At 35.3% G+C, this 12,386-nt stretch overlaps 2 protein-coding genes across 3 annotated transcripts; both read left to right on the top strand.

Annotated features, from left to right (window-relative positions):
• Nucleotides 1–923: 923 nt before the first annotated feature.
• LOC148311665 (uncharacterized) lies at nucleotides 924–5,912 on the top strand. Of its 2 annotated transcripts, none has more exons than XM_088256254.1 (3): nucleotides 924–993; nucleotides 2,342–2,755; nucleotides 3,218–5,912. In XM_088256254.1, the coding sequence occupies exon 3, from the start codon at nucleotides 5,501–5,503 to the stop codon at nucleotides 5,810–5,812; it is 312 nt and encodes a 103-aa protein (XP_088112380.1). In that variant the 5' UTR covers nucleotides 924–993; nucleotides 2,342–2,755; nucleotides 3,218–5,500; the 3' UTR covers nucleotides 5,813–5,912. The 2 variants fall into 2 exon arrangements, with proteins under 2 accessions (XP_088112380.1, XP_088112379.1); XM_088256253.1 differs by having other exon boundaries at nucleotides 933–1,215.
• Nucleotides 5,913–6,899: 987 nt separating this feature from the next.
• On the top strand, nucleotides 6,900–12,386 carry LOC148311664 (uncharacterized). The gene is made up of 3 exons (XM_088256171.1): nucleotides 6,900–6,950; nucleotides 8,482–8,906; nucleotides 9,577–12,386. Exons 2-3 carry the CDS (start codon nucleotides 8,534–8,536, stop codon nucleotides 12,009–12,011), a joined length of 2,808 nt encoding a protein of 935 aa, XP_088112297.1. The 5' UTR covers nucleotides 6,900–6,950; nucleotides 8,482–8,533; the 3' UTR covers nucleotides 12,012–12,386.

Genomic DNA, 12,386 nt, shown 5'->3' with positions numbered 1-12,386 from the left:
AGAGAAAGACTAAGAATGTATTAACATAATATTAACGTAATAGGAGAAATAAAGTTATAACATGGAGATTTTTACACTCGTAAGGCACTTAAAAATACTACTCCTTTGATTAATAATAATCCTTTAGACGCTCATGCGCCGCGTGCCATGAGGGTAGCGCCCTGCCCGAGAAAAAAATCAATGTTTTAAACACTACTTAGTACTGAAATAAATATATCGCTCACTCCTTTCAACAACGTCATATATCAGAAATCGACCATCTTCAATTGTGCGTGTTTTCGGAAGCCCAGAAAATGTACTATATCCCAGCAAAAGCGGCAAATTTTTGACCTAATATTTACCCGCTACAGGGCAAAAAGTGTTGTTTTTGCATTTTGTAGAAAAGGTATAGTTTAATTATTTTTTAAAAATACTTAATATTTTTCAGAGAAAATCATTCAGCTTTTACCTAAAAAGATCTGTTTCACAGTAAAAAGTTCAATAAGTGGCTTGATATTTATTTGTAATACATTTAATTATATTCTTAAACTATAAAAACGATCTCCTAAAAAAGTTTTTTGTTTGTGTTTTTTTTTAAAGTTTTTTGATATATGACGTTGTTGAAAGGTGTGAGAGATATGTGGGATTTGGATGCGTATACCGAGGTTTTACTGTATTTTCTTGGTCAAGGTAGAACCTAGGCCAACCTTTAGGTTTAAGGTGAAGACTGACCGGAGCATGTCGTCGTAACATAACGTCGTAACATCGCTCGCGGCGAGCATCACCGAGCATCCGAAACTATGGATGGAGCGCTCGGCTCGCTGTACTGACTGCCGAATGCTCGCATCGTAACGTGTTACGACGAAATGCTCCGGTCAGTCTCCACCTTTAGACATTCAAGAATTGAAGGTAAGTACTAAGCCACTGATCCAAGGTGACGCGATGTTGTCTATGAATAGGATAGGATGATTGTCTATGTGCTCCATTCGGCGGCCTCGTCTTCCCAGTGCGCAGGTCACTATTGTAATAATTGATATTTTAATGTAATGTTTGTAATAATAATTACATGTTTCATTCAGAAATGTATTGTTTTGTCAATTGGATGATATTCCTCCCTTATTATGAAGAATGATCACGGTGACTTAGCTGTCAAAATTGAAACCATAGACTAATTTTCAAAGGCGTATGACTCGTGGAGATGGCTATAGGGAGATGACTCGTGATAACGCTTTTAAAGTGAGTTTTGGAATTTCATTGCACTCTTAGTGATTATTGTCGAGATTTGTCAAAGATCCGGTCTCCAATGCTGACTGACGTTTCAAAAAACGCACCCCTTGAGACAGATTGCAATATCTCCCACACTTTCTGCTAAAATTCAAATTGTCACGAATCATGTATTGAATGTTAAAAAATCTTTTGCGAAGTATTTAATTTCGAATGTGCAATTTAGTATTATGCTCTTTTGTCAGGACTATTGGCCTTATATTATTTATTATTACTATTTATTTTTATTATTTTTTATATTATCTATTATTTATTACTTTTTAATTTTTTTTATTTTTTTTTTTATTATTTATTTTTCTATTATCTATTTATTTTTTTATCTACTATTTATTTTTTCAATTATCATTTTAAAAATCCTTACCGGCTACGACGTACTTACGTTTTTATCAAAGTGTTGCAATCCAATGTGTACTGAATTTTATACAGTAAACCTCGTATGACGTATACTCGTATAAGGTTTCCCCTTATGACGTTTGCTTATAAGCAACTGGTCCATCTTTCACGCGATAGATGTCGTACGCATTATCTCTCGATCTAGAAAACACCTATTAACCCCTTGCATTATTTACCGCAGAATAAGCAAAGCATACGTCAACATAAATGTTTCAAAATTTATTTTGTACTTTTATTAATTTACGATGCCAAACAGTCGGCTCATATGATTAAAAGAAAAGCAATCAAATTATTTGAGCGTTTGAAATAAAAGAACCTGATTGTAAGTAAAACTTGTAGGTAAAACTGGTAGTAATAAGTGGTTCGAAAGATTTAAAAAAATCTTTAAACCTTAATCATTCACACGAAGAAAATACATAACTGTTTATTATTTATTAAGTATATAAGATAATAAAACTTGCTTATTATTAAGGTGCTTTATTGATTTTATCATATAAAAAGAAATAACATGAACTAAATATCAAATGCGAAGCAGAAAATGCTTTTTTTTTATGCGAAATAGCTTTGACCCCATGCGAGTAATTAAGGGTTAAAAAACATGATGTATATTCTTCAGCCGGGCTTCGCTTTAGATACTATTTGCTCCGTCATGCTTTTTTATTAATTCAATTCGTTTCATTTATAGGATAAATGGTTATTTTTTTATAAAAAACCTCTACTAAAGGATTTAGAAAAAATATGGAGTTGCCTTCAGCTCGTGGGGAGGCTGATCCGGGAGAAGCAAAAGACGATACTCTCCTACTCTCTGCTAAGGAATGGCCACTTCTCGAGAGTAAATATAATTTACGACAGTGTTATGTCGACTTGTCGTACTCCAGGATTATTAAACAAGAATATCCTATTATCAAAGAGGAACCAGAAAGTGATTATGGCACTCTTCATACTGGAGAAAATATGAGCGAAGAGCAAGCCGTGCAATGGACCAGATCTGATCTTCACTGTAAAGCAATATTGAGTGACTTCACTAAATTGGATATACATCATCCTAACATTAAACAAGAGTGCGCGGAATTGTCGAGCAGACTTGAAGCTGACTCAAGTAAGTAACACTGTGATATAATAGTGAAATAATATTAATTAGAAAAACAAAAAAATTAACGAAAATATTAAAACTGAATTTAAACTGAAAAATTCAATGAACTGTAACGTCCATAAGGCCATAGGTGTTTTTACGCGTCAACCATCTGTTGTAGTCATTCTGAAGGTATATAAATAACTTGAAAGCTTTTTCACTTTAGAATTTGATTTGATTTGTTATTTATATTCAGCCTTTACTTTGAACACATATCATAAATAAATTGAAAAATCCTCTTCTGAATAAAGTTTTAGAAATTCCCTTTTCTTTAACCCTCATCCGTACCCAGATGGTGTACAGGGTACCGCATTGAGAAGGCGTGTTGACCACACGATCGAAAGGACGCTGGTTCATCTTGCGCTCCAGTCATCAAAAGTGCATCATTTTGTTTACCACTACTAAAAAAGATTTTCATTTTGTTTTCAGATGAAGTTAAAATTGAAATAAAGCCCACTTGTTCACAGAACACAAGTCAATATCCTTCGTGTCGCAAAAAAACTAATTCAAATCAGTGTAATTACAAATCCTCACGTAAACGGCCGTTGAGAAAACCCGTTCTCACACATACTCGAGAAAAACTATTCGCTTGCTTAGAGTGTGATTATAAGAGTTCGGAAAAACGAAAATTAATTAGTCATATGCTAACTCATTCTGGGGAGAAACCATTTTCTTGTTCAGAGTGTGATTATAAATGTTCAAGAAAAGGGAATTTAAAAATGCACATGTTTACTCATACCGGAGAAAAACCATTCTCTTGTTCAGAGTGTAATTATAAATGTTCATTTAAAAATCAATTAAAATGTCATGTGCTTACTCATACTGGGGAGAAACCATTCTCGTGTTCTGAGTGTGATTTTAAAAGTTCTTGGAAAACAGGCTTAAAAGAACATATGTTTACTCATACTGGAAACAAACCATTCTCTTGTTCAGAGTGCAATTTTAAAAGTTCTCGGAAATCAGGAATAAGAATTCATATGTTAACTCATGCTGAGGAGAAACCATTCTCTTGTTCAGAGTGTGATTTTAAAAGTTCTTGGAAAATGGGATTAAGATATCACATGTTTCATCATACAGGAGGCAAACCATTCTCTTGTTTAGAGTGCGATTTTAAAACTTCTCGGAAATCGGGATTAAGACTTCATATGTTTACTCATACTGAGGACAAACCATTCTCTTGTTCAGAGTGCGATTTTAAAACGTCTCGGAAAACGGAATTAACAAATCATATGTTTTCTCATACTGGAACGAAACCATTTTCTTGTTCACAGTGCAATTTTAAAACTTCTCGGAAATATGGATTAAGACTTCACATGTTTACTCATACTGGGGACAAACCATTCTCTTGTTCAGAGTGCAATTTCAAAAGTACTCGGAAAACGGCATTAAGAAATCACATGTTTACTCATACCGGAGAGAAACCGTTCTCTTGTTCGGAGTGTGATTTTAAAAGTTCTCTGAAAATTAATTTAAAAGCGCACTACTTAATTCATTCTGGAACGAAACCATTATTATCTTGTTCAGAGTGTAATTATAAATGTTCAAATAAAAGTACACTACGAGATCACGTGTATTCTCACAGTGGGGAGAAACCATTCTCTTGTTCAGAATGTGATTTTAAAAGTATTCGAAAAGTGTTATTAGTAAATCATATGTTTACTCATACTGGGGAGAAACCATTTTCTTGTTTAGAGTGCAATTTCAAATGTTATTGGAGATCGGGTTTAAAAGCACACTCGTATACTCACACTGGGAAGAAACCATTCTCTTGTTCAGAGTGTGAATTTAAATGTTCTCGGAAAATGGGATTGAGAGATCACATGTTTACTCATACAGGGGAAAAACCATTCCCGTGTTCAGAGTGCGATTTTAAATGTTCAAAAAAATCGACTTTAAAGAGGCACATGTTCACTCATACCGGGGAGAAAACATTCTCTTAATCAGAGTGCGTTATTAATGTAATTAAACCAAATTCTATGCCATTGTTTCCTTGTTCGCGCACGTGTCCATAAGGCACTCCCATTATCAATGTACCAGCAACACGTATGAATGTAGCAGAGGTAGCTTACGCTTTAAGTTCCATTTAGGGAACTATGAAATAGCCATGTATAATTTAACGTCAACCTTGCCAAGGATCGAACCTGAACCTTAAGCCTAGTACTCTTGAAGGTAGCTTCATTTTCCAATGTTTAATTGGTGATTCCGTAATAATAATAATTATAAGTTAAGATTAGTTTTTATTCTAAGATTTTTAGTTAATGAGTTTCATGTTATATCTTTGATTTAAACCTAAATGTAATCGTTTTTTATTTAACCACAATAGCCCTCACTATAAGTTAATTAATATAAGTTTTGATCCTATAGTATTACAATGAGTGTGCAACAGAGACAATTATAAACTAGTGTAGGTGTAAGCGAGAAGGGGAATACAACCCTCTCCATCAAGGGTTCAATAAAGGGGGTGGCACCCTACTCAGTTACTCAGTACTCAGTCGGGAGAAGTCGGAGCTCGAGGCTCGGCACTTAGTCAGCCAGCTAAGTGCTCGGTCGTCAGTCGAAGTCGTGTGAAGTGAAAGTGAATAGTGTCGCCAAAACACGAGGTAGCCAGCGCTACACAGCCGTATAAGGCCACCTTCCAGTCGCGAAGGTGCCGCCTTCATCATCATCCCCATCAAGGAACGCCAGATTCCTGCGCCGCCAGTGGTACCAACCATGGCCGCCCAACCCTTCCAGCAGCGAAGGAACCGCCGCATCTATGACACCCATCGTCCATCCAGGAACGCCAGATTCCTGCATCTCAAGGACCGCCCAGCCTTTAAGCTGCTGGCCGTCACCCCATACGGGACTGAACCTCGGGAACTGCCTGAGGTTCCAATCATGGAATCATCTACGCCACGATCGCCTAGTTTTCCAGCTGGTTGTCAACGGGGCCAACCCCGGGAGCCGCCCAAGGTTCTAATCATGGACCACCCTCAACTCTGCGTAAGAATTTGCGTGAGAAATGAAATCGGACTGTACACTTAGCCTTAAGTTTTTCTTTTCCATTTCTACATTTGTAATAAGACAAGTCATTTTTATTTTTCCAATATGTTTAATTAGCAAATAAACTCATGTACATGAAACATTCAAGTCTATAAATTGTCCTTCCTTTCAATCATCTTAGATGTAAATTGAGTTCTTTTTTATTTCCGGGTATATTAAATTCATTAGGTTAGGTATATTATTAGTACTAATATTAATGCTGTATAGGGGTAAACACGGCGAATCCGAAACAACAACAAAAATTTCCTTCATTCCCCGCATACTCGGTATCCTAGGCTCTTTTTCGCCGAACAATCCGTTTGCGACGTCAGGTTTGACTCCTCCTGCCATGAGCCGATCTATCAGCAGCCCGAAACTCAAGACCAAGAGCAACGCCCGCCAGAGCCAGAAAAAAGTAAATACGGATCCAGCTCTGCAGCTCGCAAAATCCCTGACTCTCTCCAGTTCTGGGATATCATCCCAAAAATCTGCCTTGACGAGGGGGCCCAATCGCTCGAATCCGAACTCGAAATATTGTTTTCGCAATTTTATCTGGGAAACACCTATTCCCTACAAAATGGTAAGTGCCGATACATCCCCGCTAGTTGGTGTCAATAGCATCGATTCTTTTGATTCTTCTAAACTCTGTAAATTTGCGCGCGCGAATTTTAGAACGCCCAGGTAATAACATTCGCCCTTATATTCCAAGCGAAGGTTCTTTATTTGTACCGCTAGGTCAGTTGCCGGGCCGAAGTCCCACATTATTATTGATTTATACCATTATGCCACTCACTGGTTTTATTTGTACCGTAATGCTAATCGTTGGGCTAAGTTCTTTTGTCCCTTTTTAGAGTTATCTGACCCAGACAACCAAAACAACAAAAACTTATCGGTGGCTACGTTGTCGGATTGACGAGAGCGTTTGCAAGATAAAAATCTAGATGTATCTACAAGAATATATTCGATGTTTAATTTTGGTGGCAGTTATCATCAACTACAAAATAGCTGATCATCATCATAATAGATTCAAATAAAATGTAGGTAGGTACTAAGCCACTGATCCCAGGTGGCGCGATATTGTGAATAAGTTGTAAGATTGTCTATGTGCTCCTCTCGGCGGTCCCGTTTTCCCAGTGCGCAGGTAACTATTGTAATAATTAATATTTTAATGTAAAGTTTGTTATAATAATTACATATTTCATTTAAAAAAGTATTGTTTTGTCAGGACGATAAGTTTTGTTGTGACAGTTGAATGATTCCCTTCCCTTATTAAGAAGAATGAACACGGTGACTTAGCTGTCAAAATTGAAACCATAGATAATTTTTAAAGGCGTGTGTGTATTGTAAATGGGGAGATGACTCGTGATAACGCTTTTTAAGTGAGTTTTGGAATTTCATTGCATTCTAGTGATTATTGTCGAGATTTATCAAAGATCCGGTCTCCAATACTGACTGACATAAAAAAAAGCACCCCTTAAGACGGGTTGCAATATCTCCCACACTTTCTGCTAAAATTAAAATAATCACTAATCATGTATTAAATGTTAAAAAATCTTGTGCGAAGTAATTAAGGTCGAATGTGGAATTTAGTATTATGCTCTTTTGTCAGGACTATTGGCCATGTATTAATTTTTTCAATTATCATTTAAAAAACCTTACCGGCTACGACGTACTAATTTCCACGTTTTTCGTTTTTATATAAGTATTGCAATCCAATGTATCTACTCAGCTTTATACAGTAAACCTCGTATGACGTACACTCGTATAGGGTTTCCCCTTATGACGTTTGCCGCTTTTTTTCCCTATAACGGTGGTCCCCCGTAAAACGCAGTTTTAGATAGACGGTTCAGCGGAAGTAACATTGACGACTCATAGGCGCATCGCTGCTGTGTCCTAGAGAAACAGTCAGTACATATTTTATGTTTGGAATAAATTACGATAAAATGAATCGACTCACTTTTTTTTATTTATTAAAACTTTACATGTAAAAATGTGTTCTATAATTTTCTAACAGTGTGCCAAATATTTCGTCCCCATTACTTATTTGACTAGCGAGCTAGCATTATTATTATTAGTACTAGTAACTAGTACTAATAATAACTAGGTACTAGTAGTAACTAGGTACCAACTTCTTGAAGTGGTCGTCAACTGTAATAAAGAATATTTTTTGCGAAAAAAAACGACTGCCTGATTATGATCCTAGTGCTCTTATGACAATTTTAGGGAGTCGTCAACCTTACTCAATATGAAACACGTAGGGTAAATACGTATTATTTACTTTAAACAAAACATTACATTACACATAACGTTACACTTAAGCATACGGACCCGCGGGTACTTTCTAATAATGTACTATTTACCCCAGAAGCAATAATAAATTATAGCTGTAATAAATAAGCAAAGCACATGTCAAAAATTTATCTTATACTTTTATTATGTTACGATGACAAGCAGTCGGCTCATATGATTAAAAGAAAAGCAATCAAATTAATTGAGCGTTCAAAAGAAAAAACCTGATTTTGAGTAAAACTTGTAGGTAAAACTGGTAGTAATGAATGATTCGAAAGATTTAAAAAAGTTTTTCTTTCAATAACATTTCAAAAAACATAGTGTTTATAGGCTTCACTTTAGCTACTATGTTTTTTTATTCATTCAATTCTTTTTATTTATAGGATAAATGGATATTTTTATTAATAAACCTCTACTAAAGGATTGAGAAAAAATATGGAGTTGCCTTCAGCTCGTGGGGAGGCTGATCCGGGAGAAGCAAAAGACGATACTCTCCTACTCTTTGCTAAGGAATGGCCACTTCTCGAGAGTAAATATAATTTACGACAGTGCTATGTCGACTTGTCGTACTCGAACCACAGGAAGCACCACATTAAACAGGAAGATCCTTTTATCAAAGAAGAACCAGGGAGTAATAATGGCACTCTTCATACTGGAGAAAATATGAGCGAAGAGCAAGCCGTGCAATTAACCAGATCTGATCCTCACTCTAAAGCAATATTGAGTGACTTCACTGAACTAGATATACATCATCCTAACATTAAACAAGAGTGCGCGGAATCCTCGAGCAAACTTGAAGCTGGCTCTAGTAAGTAACACTGTGTTATATAGAGTAACAAATCTACGCATGTGTAAAAAGAGAACCCGCGAGTAGCGCATTCTCATGCTCAATTTGTAGGGAGTCAGTTAAAACAATAGATAAATATTATTAATTAGAAAAAAAAATGAAATGAAAATATTAAAACTGAAATAAAAAAATCAAATGGACTGTACAGTCTGTTCACAGTTATTTTACCTCAAGTTTTTTTTAATTATTCATTTGGCACTATAAAAAAAACTAGAGATAAAATAACTGTGAACAGTCTGTAACGTCCATAAGGCCATAGGCGTTTTTACGCGTCAACCATCTGTTGAAGTCATACTGAAGGTATATAAATATTTTGAAGACTTTTTAAACCTTTACTATGAACACGTGTCAGAAATCACTCTCAATATTCAAACTTTACTATGAATACGTGTCAGAAATAAATTTAAAAATCCTCTTGTAATTAAAGTTTTAGAAATTCCTTTTTAACCTCTATCTGTGGTTTAAGAAAAAGGAATTTCTAAAAATATTCCGATGTTGTGCAAGGCACCGGATCAAGTAGGAAGGTTGACCACAATATCGAAAAGGACGGTGGTTCATCTTTATTTTTTAACATATTTTTTAATCATTATTTTGTTAACCACACTAAAAATGATTTTCATTTTCTTTTCAGATGTAGTTGAAATTGAAATTAAGCCCACGTGTTTAGAGAACACAAGTCAATATCCTTCGTGTCGCAGAAAAATGAATTCAACTCAGTGTAATTCCAAATCCTCACGCGAACGGCTGTTTAGAAACCCGGTTCTTGCACATACTCGAGAAAAACCATTTGCATGTTTAGAGTGTGATTATAAAAGTTCGGAAAAAGGAAAATTAAGGAGCCACATGTTAATCCATTCTGGGGAGAAACCATTTTCTTGTTCAGAGTGTGATTATAAATGTTTAATTAAAGGGAATTTAAACAGACACATGTTAACTCATACCGGGGAAAAACCATTCTCGTGTTCAGATTGTGATTATAAATGTTCGTTTAAAAAAACCTTAAAAGATCATATGTTTACTCATACTGGGGAAAAACCATTCTATTGTTCAGAGTGCAATTTTAAAAGTTCTCGGAAAACAGGATTAAGAAATCATATGTTTACTCATACTGGGGACAAACCATTCTCTTGTTCAGAGTGCGATTTTAAAAGTTCTCTGAAAATTGGATTAAGATATCACATGTTTCATCATACAGGAGGAAAGCCATTCTCTTGTTCAGAGTGCGATTTTAAAACTTCTCGGAAATCGGGATTAAGGCTTCATATGTTTACTCATACTGAGGACAAACCATTCTCTTGTTCAGAGTGCGATTTTAAAAGTTGTCGGAAAACGGAATTAAGAAATCATATGTTTTCTCATACTGGGAAGAAACCATTCTCTTGTTCACAGTGTGATTTTAAAAGTTCTCGTAAAATGGGATTAAGAGATCACATGTTTACCCATACCGGGGAAAAACCATTCTCTTGTTCAGAGTGTGATTTTAAAAGTTCTCGGAAAATGGGAATAAGAAACCACATGTTTACTCATACAGGAGAAAAACCATTCTCTTGTTCAGAGTGCGATTTCAAAAGTTCACGAAAAACCACTTTACAGAGGCACATGTTCACTCATACTGGAGAAAAACCATTCTCTTGTTCGGAGTGTAATTATAAATGTACATACAAAAAAACATTGCGAGATCATATGTTTACTCATACTGGGGAGAAACCATTTTCTTGTTCAGAGTGCAATTTCAAAAGTTCTTGGAGATTGGGTTTAAAAGAACACTTGTACACTCATACTGGTAAGAAACCATTCTCCTGTTCAGAGTGTGATCAGAAATATTCAAATAAAGGTAGTTTACGGAAACACATGTTAACTCATACTGCGGAGAAACCAATATCTTGTTCAAAGTGTGATTATAAATGTTCTCACAAAAGGCTGTTAAAGCAACATTATTTAACTCATACTAGAAAGAAACCGTTCTCTTGTTCAGAGTGTGATTATAAATGTTCAAATATAGCAATTTATAAACGACACATGTTGACTCATACCGGGGTGAAACCATTCTGTTGTTCAGAGTGTAATTTTAAAAGTTCTCGGAAAATGAATTTAAAGAGACACATGTTGACTCATACCGGAAAAAAAACATTATCCTGTTCGGAGTGTGATCAAAAATGTTCAAGTAAAGCTGATTTAGAGACTCACATGTTGAAACATACCGCGAAAAACCCATTATCTGGTTCAGAGTGTGATCAGAAATGTTCAAGTAAAGCTGATTTAGGGATTCACATGTTAAATTATACTTTGGAAAACCCATTCTCGTGTTCAGAGTGTGACCAGAAATTTTCAAGCGTAGCGAGTTTAAAAAGTCACATGTTTACTCATACTGGGGACAAACCATTCTCTTGTCCGGAGTGCAATTTTAAAAGTTCTCGGAAAATGAATTTGAAAGCACACCTCTTAACTCATACTGGAACAAAACCATTTTCTTGTTCAGAGTGTAATCATAAATGTTCAAATAAAAGTACACTGAGAGATCACATGTTTACTCACACTGGGGAGAAACCATACTCTTGTTCAGAGTGTGATTTCAAAAGTATTCGAAAAGTGACTTTAAGAGATCACATGTTTACTCATACTGGAGAGAAACCATACTTTTGTTCAAAATGTGACCAACAATATTCGAGTAAAGCGAGTTTAAAGAATCACATGTTCATTCACAGTGGAAAGAAACCATTCTCTTGTTTGGAATGTGATTATAATTGTTCAAGTAAAGCTAATTTAGAGAGTCATATGTTAAAACATACTGGCGAAAACCCATTCTCTTGTTCAGTGTGTGATCAAAAATGTTCAAGTAAAGCAAGTTTAAAGAGTCATGCGTTTACACATACTGGAGAGAAACCATTCTCTTGCTCAGAGTGTGATTATAAATGTTCTCGGAAAGAGCATTTAAAGAAACATATGTTAACTCATTCTGGAGAGAAACCATTCTGTTGTTTGCAGTGTGGTTATAAATTTTCTTGCAAACAAAGTTTAAAACGTCACATGTTGACTCACACTGGGAAGAAAACGTTATCTTCCTAGAATATAATTAGAAATGTTGTGTTTGTAATAATTTATTCAAAACAAATGATGGGCTAACGACATTGTCCCCGTCGCTGGTAATAAGATTGAGAAAATATTAACAACAAAAAAACAGAAGAGCATACATTGAGAGCTACATCCAGCAGTGGAGAGAAAATAATATATAAAACTAAAAAATGTCAAAGACATACATTGATACATAACTATTTTACGGCTGGTATAAATCTGCCATCAAAATTAATCATAGAACAGATTACATGGAGATATGTGGAATTCAACTTGCGAATGGTATCAGTCTGACAACATAGCCAACCTCGTTTTCCAATTAATTTAACCGAACTTTGAATTCCTATCTGCCTTCTGCCTAACAGTAAA

This window comes from Brachycentrus maculatus, unplaced genomic scaffold (assembly GCF_059751285.1).
Source record: "Brachycentrus maculatus isolate JH-2025_06_01 unplaced genomic scaffold, ASM5975128v1 h1tg000059l, whole genome shotgun sequence".
NCBI classification, from domain to species: domain Eukaryota; kingdom Metazoa; phylum Arthropoda; class Insecta; order Trichoptera; family Brachycentridae; genus Brachycentrus; species Brachycentrus maculatus.
Note: the sequence above shows the minus strand (reverse complement) of the source record. Positions and strands in the feature narration are given on the sequence as shown.